General features: G+C 55.6%; 1 protein-coding gene across 1 annotated transcript in view; it reads right to left on the bottom strand.

The window, feature by feature from the left end:
* Positions 1-782: 782 nt before the first annotated feature.
* Positions 783-18,388, bottom strand: part of C1H2orf81 (chromosome 1 C2orf81 homolog) — a 31,831-nt gene continuing 14,225 nt past the window's right edge. Inside the window, exons 2-4 of the mRNA XM_075848577.1 lie at positions 2,987-3,214; positions 1,972-2,178; positions 783-1,841 (exon numbers count right to left, since the gene is read on the bottom strand). Of these exons, the coding sequence (XP_075704692.1) occupies positions 885-1,841; positions 1,972-2,178; positions 2,987-3,214 (1,392 nt within the window). The 3' untranslated portion in view covers positions 783-884. The remainder of the gene's footprint in view (positions 1,842-1,971; positions 2,179-2,986; positions 3,215-18,388) is intronic.

The raw sequence follows: 18,388 nt of genomic DNA, 5'->3' as shown, positions 1-18,388 counted from the left end.
CCTGACATACTCTGTGCTGCTGGAGATCCTGCTCCACCCACTATGTAACTCTCAGCCTGTCACCTCCCACATGATCAGCACACTCCTCTCCTGACATACTCTGTGCTGCTGGGGATCCTGCTCCTCCCACATGATCAGCACACTCCTCTCCTGACATACTCTGTGCTGCTGGAGATCCTGCTCCTCCTACATGATCAGCCCACTCCTCTCCTGACATACTCTGTGCTGCTGGAGATCCTGCTCCTCCCACTATGTAAATCTCAGCCTGTGACCCCCTACATGATCAGCACACTCCTCTCCTGACATACTCTGTGCTGCTGGAGATCCTGCTCCTTCCACTATGTAACTCTCAGCCTGTGACCTCCCACATGATCAGCACTTCTCTCCTGACATACTCTGTGCTGCTGGAGATCCTACTCCTCCCACATGATCAGCACACTTCTCTCCTGACATACTCTGTGCTGCTGGAGATCCTGCTCCTCCCACATGATCAGCACACTCCTCTCCTGACATACTCTGTGCTGCTGTGGATCCTGCTCCTCCCACATGATCAGCACACTCCTCTCCTGACATACTCTGTGCTGCTGGAGATCCTGCTCCTCCCACTATGTAATTCTTAGCCTGTCATATCCCACATGATCAGCACACTCCTCTCCTGACATACTCTGTGCTGCTGCACTATGTTACTATCAGTCATCGACCTCCCACAAGATAGGCATGCTCCTCTCCTGAAATGCTCTGTGCTGCTCGGTGCTATCCTTTTAATAAGTGCTGTAGCCAGATAAGAGACATAACCTTTATTAGATGTTCTGTGGGTGGTACCACCGGTTCTCAGTCCACAGAGAAGTAATGAGGCCCCCCGTTATGTCCGCTAGGCACAGGGCTCAGTGCGACATGGAGAGGAGCGGCTGCACCTGGGGGACGTTGTTCTTGATGAGCTGCTCCACCCTGAGGATCGGCAGGGGGATGGCGGCTGGGATGGGCCTCAGTTTCTTGCTCTCCTCCTTCACCCGCAGGCTGTATACGGACCCTCGTTCTATGGCATCGCCCTCTCTCAGTATCACTCCCTGAGACAGTGGCATGGTGTCCAAGAGAACGCCCGCAGATACAGGAGTGGGGCCCGGAATGTCCTCTGTGGTGGTGGTGGGTTGTATGCAGGTCCTGATCATCTCATCATGGAGAAGAAGCTGCGGAGGGTCCCCAGACATCAGGACATGTGTTCTTCTGATAGGTGACAGCTTACATGCCGCTCCGCTTCTTCTGTCCACTCTACGGCTCCTCGTTCCTTTACCTGTGACTCTTGATTTCCCCTCCAGGTATTCGAGGTCCCTGCTGATGTCCAGGACTTCAATGCGGGGCCGGACATGATGCTGGGGGAGTCTGGAGAGGTCCACCTTTGGCACGGAGAGCACATTTCCAGCATGGTCGTAGATGACGTCTTTCTTCTGAGGCGGTCGTCCCAGCTGGATCTTCAGGATGTTGTGTAGGGACGTGGGAAGGAGGTTCAGGTTTTCATCAACATTTTCTTCTTTGACCTTGAAAAGCTGCTCCAAAAAGATTTCCTTTTCCGTCTCCTCCAGGGACTTAGTGATGTTCTTCAGTCCAGCTGAGCGGAGGGGACCGCGATGGGGGCGGTACCGGGGCCTGGTGATTGGAGGCCCAGTAGGAGGACTTGGTTTTAGAAGTAGTTGAGGTGCTCGGGTTGAGGAGGTCTCTGCGGTGGACATTTGTTGCGGAGGAGACACGGGAAGAGGCTCCTCACCACCTGGAGGTTCTTCTGCCTGCGGCGTCTCCTCTCCTTCTTGTTCTGGGATATCAGTAATGGGGTGATGGGGTGATACCTGATAAAAGGGAGAAGGTTTTGATATTCAGGGTGACATGAATGCTGCGGCTGTAGATCAGGTGGGTGTAGGGGCATTTACTGAGGATAATAGGGTTTAAATAGACAATATGGGGGAGACCTTCACATACCTGAGGCTGTTGAGAGCTGGGGGTGCGGGCAGGCTGGGTGACTGGCACACACCCTTGTGCCCAGGAGTCATGCGGACATGGTTGTGGCTCCTCCTGTCTGTTCCGATCTGTATCCAGCTCATTGTCCCCCTCATCTCTGGGTACAAAAGTCCACTGGACAATCTGCACCATGGCGTCCCGGGCTTGGCTGACGGTATACAGGACCACCTATATGTGATAAGAGGAAACTCTAATGATACCTATATTATCTATCTATGCCTCCTCCCACTACTCCATATATAACCCCTCCTATTACTCCATATAACCCCTCCTATTACTCCATATAACCCCTCCTATTACTCCATATAACCCCTCCTATTACTCCATATAACCCCTCCCATTATTCCATATATAATCCCTCGTATTACTCCATATAACCCCTTATTACTACATATAAATCCTCCTATTACTCCATATAGCTCCTCCTATTACTCCATATAGCTCCTCCTATTACTTCATATGACTCCTCCCCTTACTCATAACTCCTCCTATTACTCCATATAACCCCTTCTATTACTTCATATAACTGCTCCCATAACTCCATATAAGTCCTATTACTCCATATAACTCCTCCTATTACTCCATATAGCTCCTCCTATTACTCATATAACTCCTCCCATTACTCATATAACTCCTCCCATTACTCATATAACTCCTCCCATTACTCCATATAACTCCTCCTCTTGCTCCACATAACTCCTCCTATTACTCCATATAGCTCCTCCTATTACTCATATAACTCCTCCCATTACTCATATAACTCCTCCCATTACTCCATATAACTCCTCCTCTTGCTCCACATAACTCCTCCTATTACTCCATATAGCTCCTCCTATTACTCATATAACTCCTCCCATTACTCATATAACTCTTCCCATTACTCCATATAACTCCTCCTCTTGCTCTTGTAACTACTCCCATAACTACATAGAACGCCTCCCATTACTCATATAACTCCTCCTCTTGCTCGTACTACCTGCTTCTGGAGATGGACTATGAGGCACTCCTCCATGACACGGTCGATCAGAGAATCCACTATTTCTCCCACTACATCTTCTCCATCTTCAGTGACCACCATGGAGATCCAGTCGTCTTCGGTGAAGCGTCCTGGTATGATGTCCACGGACACTTGTGGGAGAGGAGCCACCGTCACTGTGCGAGACTTGTCACCCCGAGACTTGGAGACAGCGACACGAGGCATGACCTGCAGGACACGGGAGAAGATACAATGGACAGACGATGAGGACTGCGCCACCCGCATGACAGGGTACCGGGGATGACATCAGCCTCGCTGTCTGTGGGGTGGACGGTGTTTCTGATAACATAGGATCTCCGAAATATAAAGACTTCACACCGTGAGTGGCAATACAGAAGGGAGGACAATGTCTGGCCATGAAGCTCTCGGGGTGGAGAAGAGAAGGGATCACAACTCGGGGGACAGGGACTTGTAGGGAGCAGGGGAGAGAGTGCCTGAGAGCACGTCATGTGGAGAATGATCCCCCTATAGAAATCCTTTATCTTCACGTCGGGATATAAGACAGGCGGAGACTTCCTTCTACATTATGGTAAGAGGAAGACGAAATCTTCAGTGTCCTCAATAAAGCCTTCAGGGCACAGTCACACACAGCAGATTTCTGTGGCCTACAAACGCAGGGGGTGCCGGGATTTCTGCTGCGTGTGACTGTGCCCCCGTAGTCCTCCTCCGGGGAGGTTCCTCACTCCCAGAATAACTTCCTCCAAGTCTCCTGCCCATCCTGAGATAAGAGATGCTGCACCGGAGTCAGAGCCATCTGTAAAAAGTCTGCAACATCTAGAGATACAACCACCAGCGGAAAACATTGCACGGCGCAAAACGTCTTCTCAGAACAGTCACACCAATCATCAGTTCAGAGAGCGAAGACACGCAAGATCCGGAGGACGAGGTACAAGAGCCACAACCTGACGTCCCTGAGGACTTGTCTCCAGATTCAGAAACCCCAAATACTGCCGCTCCCATTGTTCCTGATTTAACATTGACCCTGGCGTCATGCTGCCCCTACACATTACATGTATATAGTATAACAGTCGACCTTCTAAGGTGTATGATGGCAGATGTGGGGGAGAGAAGGGGCAGCGGAGAGAAGGGTCGGGGAGAGAAAAGTCAGCGGAGAGATGGGTCTTGGAGGGAAGGGTCCTGGGAGAGAAGGGTCGGGGGGAGAGAAAGATCAGCTGACAGAAGGGTCAGGGGAGAGAAGGGTCATGGGAGTGAAGGGTCCGGGGAGAGAAGGGTCCGGGGAGAGAAGGGTCCGGGGAGAGAAGGGTCCGGGGAGAGAAGGGTCCGGGGAGAGAAGGGTCCGGGGAGAGAACGGTCCGGGGAGAGAAGGGTCCGGGGAGAGAAGGGTCTGGGGAGAGAAGGGTCAGGGGAGAGAAGGGTCCGGGGAGAGAAGGGTCCGGGGAGAGAAGGGTCCGGGGAGAGAAGGGTCGGGGGAGAGAAGGGTCGGGGGAGAGAAGGGTCGGGGGAGAGAAGGGTCGGGGGAGAGAAGGGTCGGGGGAGAGAAGGGTCGAGGGAGAGAAGGGTCGAGGGAGAAAAGAGTAAGGGGAGAATAGGGTCGTGGGAAAAAAAGGTCGTGGGAAAGAAGGGTCCGGGGAGAGAAGGGTCGGGGGACAGAAGGGTCGGGGGACAGAAGGGTCCAGGGAGAGAAGGGTCCGGGGAGAGAAGGGTCCGGGGAGAGAAGGGTCCGGGGAGAGAAGGGTCGGGGAGAGAAGGGTCCGGGGAGAGAAGGGTCCGGGGAGAGAAGGGTCCGGGGAGAGAAGGGTCCGGGGAGAGAAGGGTCCGGGGAGAGAAGGGTCCGGGGAGAGAAGGGTCCGGGGAGAGAAAGGTCCGGGGAGAGAAAGGTCCGGGGAGAGAAAGGTCCGGGGAGAGAAAGGGTCGTGGGAGAGAAGGGTCGTGGGAGAGAAGGGTCGTGGGAGAGAAGGGTCGTGGGAGAGTAAAGTCCGGGGAGAGAAATGTCCGGGGAGAGAAAGGTCCGGGGAGAGAAGGGTCCGGGGAGAGAAGGGTCCGGGGAGAGAAGGGTCGTGGGAGAGAAGGGTCGTGGGAGAGAAGGGCCGTGGGAGAGAAGGGCCGTGGGAGAGAAGGGTCGTGGGAGAGAAGGGTCGTGGGAGAGAAGGGTCGTGGGAGAGAAGGGTCGTGGGAGAGAAGGGTCGTGGGAGAGAAGGGTCGTGGGAGAGTAGGGTCCGGGGAGAGAAATGTCCGGGGAGAGAAGAGTCCGGGGAGAGAAAGGTTCGGGGAGAGAAAGGTTCGGGGAGAGAAAGGTTCGGGGAGAGAAGGGTCCGGGGAGAGAAAGGTTCGGGGAGAGAAGGGTCCGGGGAGAGAAAGGTTCAGGGAGAGAAAGGTTCGGGGAGAGAAGGGTCCGGGGAGAGAAGGGTCGGGGGAGAAAAGGATCGGCGAAGAGAAGGGTCGGGAAGAGAAGGGTCGTGGGAGAGAAGGGTCGGGAGGAGAGAAGGGTCGTGGGAGAGAAGGGTCGGGAGGAGAGAAGGGTCGGGAGGAGAGAAGGGTCCGGGGAGAGAAGGGTCCGGGGAGAGAAGGGTCCGGGGAGAGAAGGGTCCGGGGAGAGAAGGGTCCGGGGAGAGAAGGGTCCGGGGAGAGATTGGTCCGGGGAGAGAAAGGTCCGGGGAGAGAAGGGTCGTGGGAGACAAGGGTCGTGGGAGAGAAGGGTCGTGGGAGAGTAGGGTCCGGGGAGAGAAGAGTCCGGGGAGAGAAAGGTCCGGGGAGAGAAGGGTCGTGGGAGAGTAGGGTCCGGGGAGAGAAGAGTCCGGGGAGAGAAAGGTCCGGGGAGAGAAAGGTCCGGGGAGAGAAGGGTCCGGGGAGAGAAGGGTCGAGGGAGAAAAGAGTAAGGGGAGAATAGGGTAGTGGGAAAAAAGGGTCCGGGGAGAGAAGGGTCGTGGGAGAGAAGGGTCCGGGGAGAGAAGGGTCGGGGGAGAGAAGGGTCGGGGGACAGAAGGGTCGGGGGACAGAAGGGTCCGGGGGAGAGAAGGGTCCGGGGGAGAGAAGGGTCCGGGGGAGAGAAGGGTCCGGGGGAGAGAAGGGTCCGGGGGAGAGAAGGGTCCGGGGAGAGAAGGGTCCGGGGAGAGAAGGGTCCGGGGAGAGAAGGGTCCGGGGAGAGAAGGGTCGGGGTGTTGGATTTCAGCACGCCAATCCCTTTCTCCGTTAGTAGGAGACACCAGCAGAGGGGTCGGGCAGCAATTTTCTCCATATTGAAATACGAGTCAGAAGGAACAAGTGTCGGCTGAACCATCTACAGACAGGTGACACTTTTTGGCCAATTAAGGCAACTATTTTTGAATAACTCCTGTTCACAACACAAAACCCCTGAGGATCTGCGCAGACCCACAGAGCGGCACATTGTGGACTGGACCCCTGTGGCAGCAAAACAGAATTACCCACAATGCCGTGTCTGCATGAAAGAAGGCGCCAGGAGGAGCACTGCTTCATACCCTGAATGACCTTCCCTGCCCCCCGTATATGTTTCCTGCCCCCTGTATGTTCCCTGCCCCCCGTATATGTTTCCTGCCCCCATATGTTCCCTGCCCCCCGTATATGTTTCCTGCCCCCTGTATGTTCCCTGCCCCCCTGTATGTTCCCTGCCCCCCTGTATGTTCCCTGCCCCCCGTATGTTCCCTGCCCCCCGTATGTTCCCTGCCTCCCGTATGTTTCCTGCCCCCCGTATGTTCCCTGCCCCCCGTATGTTCCCTGCCCCCTCACGTTCCCTGCCCCCGTATGACTTTTCTCATGTCCTGTAAGCAGTGATATTATATTATTAGATCTCCCCTCATGCAGTTCCTCAGGGGTATGAGTGATGGGTATATAGTCATGAGTCTTACGTTTGGCCTTTACCTAAAAAGAACCAGGAAAAAAAATAACATGAAAATGTGGACAAGAAAAAACGTCACGAGCCGAAGCCGAACTCAAAAGGAGCGAAGTTTCCCGTAGACCCTGCAATGGTGCGTTACGTGTGGTTTATTGAGAGCCCTCAGCAGAGAGGAAAGATTCTGGAAGAGGCTCCACCGCAGTGATCGTCCATCGTCCCCGGACACCACTGCCGGACCTGTGATGTGTGCCAATGGAGGCGACATCCAGGCGCCCGTCACAAGGTACCCCTGCCAATCATTGAGGAGCTATTTCAGCGTGTAGCTGTGGATATAATAGGACATTTGGCGCACCTGGACGGTGGTGGACTATGCCACCCGCTATCCTGAGGCCGTGGCTCTGTCCAGCATGACAGCCATGAAGGTGGCAGAGGCTCTTGTTACCGTCTTTACCCGAGTAGGGTTCCCAGTGATATCCTATCAGATCAAGGGACCCAGTTCATGTCAGACCTGGTCCAGTCTCTCTGGCACTCCTGTGGCATCCGAGCCATTCGCCCCACCCCATACCACCCTCAAACCAATGGACTGTATGAACGTTTCAATGGAACCCTAAAAAATATGCTACGCACCTTTGCAGACACTGAACGGGACTGGGAGCAATACCTGCCACATCTCCTGTTTGCCTACCGGGAGGTGCCCCAAGAGTCAACCGGATTTTCCCCTTTTGAACTGCTCTATGGTCGGAAGGTCCGTGGGCCCCTGACCCTTCTAAAGGAATACTGGGAGGGAGATATCACCGACACTGGAGTGCCTGTCATTCCGTATGTTCTGGAATTTCGAGATCGCCTTACACGACTAACTACCTTGGCTAAAGAACACCTGCAACAGGCCCAGTACCGCCAGAAGACCTGGTATGATCGGAAAGCCGGGACCCGTGAGTTTATGGAAGGACAACAAGTGCTCATGATTAAGGCTGTCCCTGCCAACAAGCTGCAAGCAACATGGGATGGTCCTTACCGAGTTATCCGAAAACGTAATGACACTAACTACGTCATTGCCATGAACCCTAGTGGCCGGCGACAAAAGACTGTCCACATCAACATGCTGAAAGAGAACCAAGACCGGTCCCTGCCTGTTTTGGCTATCCGCTGTCCCCCTAGTGATAATGAAGGAGACGACTCCCTACCAGACCTCCTGCATCTGGCTCGAGCTGGGGGTACTCTGAACCAAGTGCCCCTAGGACTCCATCTCTCAGATATCCAAAAGGATGATATTCTCGCCTTGCTGGGACCAAGAGCTTCCGCTTTCTCCTCAGCCCCTGGACGGAAAACTCTCACCAGTCACCATGTGGAAACTCCAGGACAACGCCCCATCCAGCAGGCCCCCTACCGAGTTCCAGAGGCCGTTCGGGACATGATCAAAAGTGAACTGGCAGACATGAAACAACTTGGGATTATTAGGCCATCCCAGAGCCCCTGGGCCTCCCCTGTGGTACTGGTGCCCAAAAAGGATGGCACAATGCGATTCTGCGTAGATTACCGGCGCCTAAACGATGCCACCAAAAGTGACGCGTACCCTATGCCCCGGATTGACGATCTACTGGATCGGCTGGCCAGTGCTCGATTTGTAACTACATTAGACTTGAGCAAGGGGTACTGGCAGATACCCCTAACAGAGGATGCCCGGGAGCGATCTGCGTTTATTACCCCCTTTGGACTCTTTGAGTTCCTGGGAATGCCCTTTGGAAGGTTGCTGGGGCATTTTTCATCCCAAAGATTGGTAGACCGGCTGCTAGAACAATGTCAGGACTTTGCCTGTGCATACTTGGATGATATTGCCATTTTCAGCACATCATGGGAGGAACACCTTAAACACTTGGGCATAGTGCTATTCTTGCATCAGGACTGACAATTCGCCCTGATAAATGCCAGTTGGGTATGGCTGAGGTGCAGTATCTGGGGCACAGAGTAGGAGGTGGGACCCTAAGACCTGAGCCTGCCAAGGTGGAAGCCATTAGCAACTGGCCTACCCCTCAAACTAAGAAACAAGAACTGGCCTTTTTGGGAACCGCTAGTTACTACCGAAAATTTGTTTCTCATTTCAGTGCCCTGGCAAAGCCCCTAAATGACCTGACCCGCAAAAACATGCCTAGGATGGTGAAGTGGTCACCTGCCTGCGAGGAAGCCTTTACAGCATTAAAGACAGCCCTCACCACTGCCCCCGTCCTGGCCGCACCAGACTACAAGCGCAGGTTCCTTGTGCAGACAGATGCGTCCACCTACGGGATTGGAGCAGTTCTTAGCCAGATAGATGCGGCTGGGCATGAGCATCCAGTTGCTTTCATAAGTCGTAAACTACTGGATCGGGAAGTTGCCTCTGCTACTATTGAAAAAGAGTGCCTTGCCATCGTATGGGCTCTCAAAAAATTACAGCCGTACCTGTATGGCAGAGACTTTACAATTGTAACGGATCACAACCCCCTCACATGGCTGAACCGAGTGTCAGGGGACAATAGACGATTGTCACGATCACTGGGTATGTGGACCCACTAGGCCGTTCCGCCGTAGCGGGGAGGCAGCTGACCAGGTCACAGTCTACACGAAAGTCAGTAGCAGATAGCAAGGCTTGGGTACCTGAACTAGTCCAGACGGTGGCTGTGGCTTCAGCACGGAGGGAGGCTGGTGCGGCAGGTAGCGCCAGACGTGGCGGGCAGTATCCGATGTAGCAGAAGATACTGGGCGTGGCAGAAGACACTGGACGTGGCAGAAGACAGCAGGTGCAGTAGACACGACTCCAACAATGGTAGGCACAGGAACAAGAACAATACGGGATACAGGAACGGGTAACAGGGCACGGGTAACAACTGGAACTGGGAAACCCTAAGGGACCATTTGCGAGACAGACTGGGATAGACTAACAATGCTCAGGCAAGGATCAGAAGGCCTGGGGCCTTCTTATAAACCAGGAAATCATGGCAATTGATGATGATGACGATTTCCTTTGTGCGCGCACTGGCCCTTTAAGGCCGGGCACGAGCGTGCACGCGCACCCTACGAGACACAGCAGAACGGAGCGGAAGTGAGCGGCGGCGTCTTCTAGGAAGGAGATGGGGACCAGCGTTCACGGATCCATGGCTGCGGGGTCGGGAGGTGAGTAAACCCGACGGCCCGCGGTAATGGACGCTACAACGATTACTGCGGTGGAGCCGGTCCTTACAACCTTACAGCTTCTCCATCCAATACAAATGGGGAAGCCATCACCAGAACGCTGATGGACTGTCCCAACAAGAGCCCATCGAGGAACCCGCCAACTGTTGGGAATTGTTCTGCGGTCGTACAATGAACTGTCAAAAGTAGCTCAGTGGGGACTACGAGTGAGGTGGCCAGCGGCCTGTGGAGGCCACATGGCCAGCTCACTTATTATATGAGGGGAGAGGTTGTGATGGGGCATTATTTGTGGATTATTGTGATGGTGCATTATGTGTGGTTTATTGTGAGCCCTCAGCAGAGAGGAATGACTCTGTAATCAGGTACCACAGGTCGTGTCTCCAGCCTATGGACGATCAGATGAGTCAGAGGTGCAGCCGCAAGAACTAAAGTGTCCTCATTGTCCAGTCCCCACGGGGGGTCATCAGGAGGCACCACCATCACTCAGCTAGAGACCAGCAAACAAAGCAGATCCAATTATCTCCTCCCGTGTGTACTCATCCCGGCTGTGGCAATAGACATAATAGTACAAGGGACCACAACTCACAGACAGTAGAAGTACAATCTAAAGTCATTATAATGATGGTGACTAGAAACTGCCAAGTTTTTCCTCCTCCCCTGAGGGGTATATAAGGGCTTGTCCTGGGGAGGAGGGGGATCTCCTGGATGTATAATGAGAGATGAAGAGGAGGCCGGGGCTCTGAGGATGTTCCTCCTCCACTGAGGGGTATAAAAGGGCTTGTCCTGGGGAGGAGGGGGATCTCCTGGATGTAAAATGAGAGCTGAAGCTGCGGCCGGGGCTCTGAGGATGTTCCTCCCCTGAGGGGTTTATAAGGGCTTGTCCTGGGGAGGAGGGGGATCTCCTGGATGTATAATGAGAGCTGAAGCTGCGGCCGGCGCTCTGAGGAGGTTCCTCCCCTGAGGGGTATATAAGGGCTTGTCCTGGGGAGGAGGGGGATATCCTGGATGTATAATGAGAGCTGAAGCTGCGGCCGGCGCTCTGAGGATGTTTCTCCCCCCCTAAGGGATTGAGGGATATATAAGGGCTTGTCCTCGGGAGGAGGGGGATCTCCTGGATGTATAATGAGAGATGAAGCTGAGGCCGGCGCTCTGAGGATGTTCCTCCCCTGAGGGGTATATAAGGGCTTGTCCTGGGTAGGAGGGGGATCTCCTGGATGTATAATGAGAGCTGAAGCTGAGGCCGGCGCTCTGAGGAGGTTCCTTCCCCTGAGGGGTATATAAGAGCTTGTCCTGGGGAGGAGGAAGGTCTTCTGGATGTATAATGAGAGCTGAAGCTGAGGCCGGCGCTCTAAAGAGGTTCCTCCCCTGAGGGGTATATAAGGGCTTGTCCTGGGGAGGAGGGGGATCTCCTGGATGTATAATGAGAGATGAAGCTGAGGCCGGGGCTCTGAGGATGTTCCTCCCCCCCTGAGGGGTATATAAGGGCTTGTCCTGGGGAGGAGGGGGATCTCCTGAATGTATAATGAGAGCTGAAGCTGCGGCCGGCGCTCTGAGGAGGTTCATCTCCCTGAGGGGTATATAAGGGCTTGTCCTGGGGAGGAGGGGGGTCTCCTGGATGTATAATGAGAGCTGAAGCTGAGGCCGGCGCTCTGAGAATGTTCCTCCCCTGAGGGGTATATAAGGGCTTGTCCTGGTGAGGAGGGGGGTCTCCTGGATGTATAATGAGAGATGAAACTGCGGCCGGCGCTCTGAGGAGGTTCCTCCCCTGAGGGGTATATAAGGGCTTGCCCTGGGGAGGAGGGGGATCTTCTGGATGTATAATGAGAGATGAAGCTGAGGCCGGGGCTCTGAGGAGGTTCCTCCCCTGAGGGGTATATAAGGGCTTGTCCTGGGGAGGAGGGGGATCTCATGGATGTATAATGAGAGATGAAGCTGAGGCCGGGGCTCTGAGGAGTTTCATCCCCTGAGGGGTATATAAGAGCTTGTCCTGGGGAGGAGGGGGATCTCATGGATGTATAATGAGAGATGAAGCTGAGGCCGGCGCTCTGAGGAGGTTCCTCCCCTGAGGGGTATATAAGGGCTTGTCCTGGGGAGGAGGGGGATCTTCTGGATGTATAATGAGAGATGAAGCTGAGGCCGGGGCTCTGAGGAGGTTCCTCCCCTGAGGGGTATATAAGGGCTTGTCCTGGGGAGGAGGGGGATCTCCTGGATGTATAATGAGAGCTGAAGCTGAGGCTGGCGCTCTGAGGAGGTTCCCCCCCCCTGAGGGGTATAGAAGGGCTCGTCCTGGGGAGGAGGGGGGTCTCCTGGATGTATAATGAGAGCTGAAGATGCGGCCGGCGCTCTGAGGAGGTTCCTCCCCTGAGGGGTATATAAGGGCTTATCCTGGGGAGGAGGGGGTCTCCTGGATGTATAATGAGAGCGGAAGCGGAGGCCGGCGCTCTTAGGATGTTCCTCCCCCCCCCTGAGGGATTGAGGGATATATAAGGGCTTGTCCTGGGGAGGAGGGGGATCTCCTGGATGTATAATGAGAGCTGAAGCTGCGGCCGGCGCTCTGAGGAGGTTCCTCCCCTGAGGGGTATATAAGGGCTTGTCCTGGGGAGGAGGGGGATCCCCTGGATGTATAACGAGAGCTGAAGCTGCGGCCGGCGCTGAGGATGTTCCTCCCCTGAGGGGTTTATAAGGGCTTGTCCTGGGGAGGAGGGGGATCTCCTGGATGTATAATGAGAGCGGAAGCTGAGGCTGGCGCTCTGAGGAGGTTATCCCCCCTGAGGGGTATATAAGGGCTTGTCCTGGGGAGGAGGGGGGGTCTCCTGGATGTATAATGAGAGCTGAAGCTGAGGCCGGCGCTCTGAGGATGCCCCCCCTCCCTGAGGGATTGAGGGATATATAAGGGCTTGTCCTGGGGAGGAGGGGGATCTCCTGGATGTATAATGAGAGCTGAAGCTGCGGCCGGCGCTCTGAGGAGGTTCCTCCCCTGAGGGGTATATAAGGGCTTGTCCTGGGGAGGAGGGGGATCTCCTGGATGCATAATGAGAGCTGAAGCTGCGGCCGGCGCTCTGAGGAGGTTCCTCCCCTGAGGGGTATATAAGGGCTTGTCCTGGGGAGGAGGGGGATATCCTGGATGTATAATGAGAGCTGAAGCTGCGGCCGGCGCTCTGAGGATGTTCCTCCCCTGAGGGGTTTATAAGGGCTTGTCCTGGGGAGGAGGAAGATCTCCTGGATGTATAATGAGAGCGGAAGCTGAGGCCGGCGCTCTGAGGATGTTCCTCCCCCCCTAAGGGATTGAGGGATATATAAGGGCTTGTCCTCGGGAGGAGGGGGATCTCCTGGATGTATAATGAGAGATGAAGCTGAGGCCGGCGCTCTGAGGATGTTCCTCCCCTGAGGGGTATATAAGGGCTTGTCCTGGGTAGGAGGGGGATCTCCTGGATGTATAATGAGAGCTGAAGCTGAGGCCGGCGCTCTGAGGAGGTTCCTTCCCCTGAGGGGTATATAAGAGCTTGTCCTGGGGAGGAGGAAGGTCTTCTGGATGTATAATGAGAGCTGAAGCTGAGGCCGGCGCTCTAAAGAGGTTCCTCCCCTGAGGGGTATATAAGGGCTTGTCCTGGGGAGGAGGGGGATCTCCTGGATGTATAATGAGAGATGAAGCTGAGGCCGGGGCTCTGAGGATGTTCCTCCCCCCTGAGGGGTATATAAGGGCTTGTCCTGGGGAGGAGGGGGATCTCCTGAATGTATAATGAGAGCTGAAGCTGCGGCCGGCACTCTGAGGAGGTTCATCTCCCTGAGGGGTATATAAGGGCTTGTCCTGGGGAGGAGGGGGGTCTCCTGGATGTATAATGAGAGCTGAAGCTGAGGCCGGCGCTCTGAGAATGTTCCTCCCCTGAGGGGTATATAAGGGCTTGTCCTGGTGAGGAGGGGGGTCTCCTGGATGTATAATGAGAGATGAAACTGCGGCCGGCGCTCTGAGGAGGTTCCTCCCCTGAGGGGTATATAAGGGCTTGCCCTGGGGAGGAGGGGGATCTTCTGGATGTATAATGAGAGATGAAGCTGAGGCCGGGGCTCTGAGGAGGTTCCTCCCCTGAGGGGTATATAAGGGCTTGCCCTGGGGAGGAGGGGGATCTCATGGATGTATAATGAGAGATGAAGCTGAGGCCGGGGCTCTGAGGAGTTTCATCCCCTGAGGGGTATATAAGAGCTTGTCCTGGGGAGGAGGGGGATCTCATGGATGTATAATGAGAGATGAAGCTGAGGCCGGCGCTCTGAGGAGGTTCCTCCCCTGAGGGGTATATAAGGGCTTGTCCTGGGGAGGAGGGGGATCTTCTGGATGTATAATGAGAGATGAAGCTGAGGCCGGGGCTCTGAGGAGGTTCCTCCCCTGAGGGGTATATAAGGGCTTGTCCTGGGGAGGAGGGGGATCTCCTGGATGTATAATGAGAGCTGAAGCTGAGGCTGGCGCTCTGAGGAGGTTCCCCCCCCCTGAGGGGTATAGAAGGGCTCGTCCTGGGGAGGAGGGGGGTCTCCTGGATGTATAATGAGAGCTGAAGATGCGGCCGGCGCTCTGAGGAGGTTCCTCCCCTGAGGGGTATATAAGGGCTTATCCTGGGGAGGAGGGGGTCTCCTGGATGTATAATGAGAGCGGAAGCGGAGGCCGGCGCTCTTAGGATGTTCCTCCCCCCCCTGAGGGATTGAGGGATATATAAGGGCTTGTCCTGGGGAGGAGGGGGATCTCCTGGATGTATAATGAGAGCTGAAGCTGCGGCCGGCGCTCTGAGGAGGTTCCTCCCCTGAGGGGTATATAAGGGCTTGTCCTGGGGAGGAGGGGGATCCCCTGGATGTATAACGAGAGCTGAAGCTGCGGCCGGCGCTGAGGATGTTCCTCCCCTGAGGGGTTTATAAGGGCTTGTCCTGGGGAGGAGGGGGATCTCCTGGATGTATAATGAGAGCGGAAGCTGAGGCTGGCGCTCTGAGGAGGTTATCCCCCCTGAGGGGTATATAAGGGCTTGTCCTGGGGAGGAGGGGGGGTCTCCTGGATGTATAATGAGAGCTGAAGCTGAGGCCGGCGCTCTGAGGATGCCCCCCCTCCCTGAGGGATTGAGGGATATATAAGGGCTTGTCCTGGGGAGGAGGGGGATCTCCTGGATGTATAATGAGAGCTGAAGCTGCGGCCGGCGCTCTGAGGAGGTTCCTCCCCTGAGGGGTATATAAGGGCTTGTCCTGGGGAGGAGGGGGATCTCCTGGATGCATAATGAGAGCTGAAGCTGCGGCCGGCGCTCTGAGGAGGTTCCTCCCCTGAGGGGTATATAAGGGCTTGTCCTGGGGAGGAGTGGGATATCCTGGATGTATAATGAGAGCTGAAGCTGCGGCCTGCGCTCTGAGGATGTTCCTCCCCTGAGGGGTTTATAAGGGCTTGTCCTGGGGAGGAGGAATATCTCCTGGATGTATAATGAGAGCGGAAGCTGAGGCCGGCGCTCTGAGGATGTTCCTCCCCCCCTAAGGGATTGAGGGATATATAAGGGCTTGTCCTCGGGAGGAGGGGGATCTCCTGGATGTATAATGAGAGATGAAGCTGAGGCCGGCGCTCTGAGGATGTTCCTCCCCTGAGGGGTATATAAGTGCTTGTCCTGGGAAGGAGGGGGATCTCCTGGATGTATAATGAGAGCTGAAGCTGAGGCTGGCGCTCTGAGGAGGTTCCTCCCCCTGAGGGATATATAAGAGCTTGTGCTGGGGAGGAGGGGTATCTTCTGGATGTATAATGAGAGCTGAAGCTGAGGCCGGCGCTCTGAGGAGGTTCCTCCCTTGAGGGGTATATAAGGGCTTGTCCTGGGGAGGAGGGGGATCTCCTGGATGTATAATGAGAGATGAAGCTGAGGCCGGGGCTCTGAGGATGTTCCTCCCCCCCTGAGGGGTATATAAGGGCTTGTCCTGGGGAGGAGGGGGATCTCCTGAATGTATAATGAGAGCTGAAGCTGCGGCCGGCGCTCTGAGGAGGGTCATCCCCCTGAGGGGTATATAAGGGCTTGTCCTGGGGAGGAGGGGGGTCTCCTGGATGTATAATGAGAGCTGAGGCTGAGGCCGGCGCTCTGAGGAGGTTCATCTCCCTGAGGGGTATATAAGGGCTTGTCCTGGGGAGGAGGGGTGTCTCCTGGATGTATAATGAGAGCTGAAGCTGAGGCCGGCGCTCTGAGAATGTTCCTCCCCTGAGGGGTATATAAGGGCTTGTCCTGGTGAGGAGGGGGGTCTCCTGGATGTATAATGAGAGATGAAGCTGAGGCCGGGGCTCTGAGGAGTTTCATCCCCTGAGGGGTATATAAGGGCTTGTCCTGGTGAGGAGGGGGATCTCCTGGATGTATAATGAGAGATGAAACTGCGGCCGGCGCTCTGAGGAGGTTCCTCCCCTGAGGGGTATATAAGGGCTTGTCCTGGGGAGGAGGGGGATCTTCTGGATGTATAATGAGAGATGAAGCTGAGGCCGGGGCTCTGAGGAGGTTCCTCCCCTGAGGGGTATATAAGGGCTTGTCCTGGGGAGGAGGGGGATCTCCTGGATGTATAATGAGAGCTGAAGCTGAGGCTGGCGCTCTGAGGAGGTTCCCCCCCTGAGGGGTATAGAAGGGCTCGTCCTGGGGAGGAGGGGGGTCTCCTGGATGTATAATGAGAGCTGAAGCTGCGGCCGGCGCTCTGAGGAGGTTCCTCCCCTGAGGGGTATATAAGGGCTTATCCTGGGGAGGAGGGGGGTCTCCTGGATGTATAATGAGAGCGGAAGCTGAGGCCGGCGCTCTTAGGATGTTCCTCCCCCCCCCTGAGGGATTGAGGGATATATAAGGGCTTGTCCTGGGGAGGAGGGGGATCTCCTGGATGTATAATGAGAGCTGAAGCTGCGGCCAGTGGTCTGAGGAGGTTCCTCCCCTGAGGGGTATATAAGGGCTTGTCCTGGGGAGGAGGGGGATCTCCTGGATGTATAACGAGAGCTGAAGCTGCGGCCGACGCTGAGGATGTTCCTCCCCTGAGGGGTTTATAAGGGCTTGTCCTGGGGAGGAGGGGGATCTCCTGGATGTATAATGAGAGCAGAAGCTGAGGCTGGCGCTCTGAGGAGGTTATCCCCCCCTGAGGGGTATATAAGGGCTTGTCCTGGGGAGCAGGGTGGGTCTCCTGGATGTATAATGAAAGCTGAAGCTGAGGCCGGCGCTCTGAGGATGCCCCCCCCCCCTGAGGGATTGAGGGATATATAAGGGCTTGTCCTGGGGAGGAGGGGGATCTCCTGGATGCATAATGAGAGCTGAAGCTGCGGCCGGCGCTCTGAGGAGGTTCCTCCCCTGAGGGGTATATAAGGGCTTGTCCTGGGGAGGAGGGGGATATCCTGGATGTATAATGAGAGCTGAAGCTGCGGCCGGCGCTCTGAGGATGTTCCTCCCCTGAGGGGTTTATAAGGGCTTGTCCTGGGGAGGAGGGGGATCTCCTGGATGTATAATGAGAGCGGAAGCTGAGGCCGGCGCTCTGAGGATGTTCCTCCCCCCTTAAGGGATTGAGGGATATATAAGGGCTTGTCCTCGGGAGGAGGGGGATCTCCTGGATGTATAATGAGAGATGAAGCTGAGGCAGGCGCTCTGAGGATGTTCCTCCCCTGAGGGGTATATAAGGGCTTGTCCTGGGAAGGAGAGGGATCTCCTGGATGTATAATGAGAGCTGAAGCTGAGGCCGGCGCTCTGAGGAGGTTCCTCCCCCTGAGGGGTATATAAGAGCTTGTCCTGGGGAGGAGGGGGTTCTTCTGGATGTATAATGAGAGCTGAAGCTGAGGCCGGCGCTCTGAGGAGGTTCCTCCCTTGAGGGGTATATAAGGGCTTGTCCTGGAGAGGAGGGGGATCTCCTGGATGTATAATGAGAGATGAAGCTGAGGCCGGGGCTCTGAGGATGTTCCTCCCCCCCTGAGGGGTATATAAGGGCTTGTCCTGGGGAGGAGGGGGATCTCCTGAATGTATAATGAGAGCTGAAGCTGCGGCCGGCGCTCTGAGGAGGTTCATCCCCCTGAGGGGTATATAAGGGCTTGTCCTGGGGAGGAGGGGGGTCTCCTGGATGTATAATGAGAGCTGAGGCTGAGGCCGGCGCTCTGAGGAGGTTCATCTCCCTGAAGGGTATATAAGGGCTTGTCGTGGGGAGGAGGGGGGTCTCCTGGATGTATAATGAGAGCTGAAGCTGAGGCCGGCGCTCTGAGAATGTTCCTCCCCTGAGGGGTATATAAGGGCTTGTCCTGGGGAGGAGGGGGATCTCATGGATGTATAATGAGAGATGAAACTGCGGCCGGCGCTCTGAGGAGGTTCCTCCCCTGAGGGGTATATAAGGGCTTGTCCTGGGGAGGAGGGAGATCTTCT

Source organism: Rhinoderma darwinii, chromosome 1, assembly GCF_050947455.1.
Source record: "Rhinoderma darwinii isolate aRhiDar2 chromosome 1, aRhiDar2.hap1, whole genome shotgun sequence".
Classification (NCBI taxonomy): Eukaryota; Metazoa; Chordata; class Amphibia; order Anura; family Rhinodermatidae; genus Rhinoderma; species Rhinoderma darwinii.
Note: the sequence above shows the minus strand (reverse complement) of the source record. Positions and strands in the feature narration are given on the sequence as shown.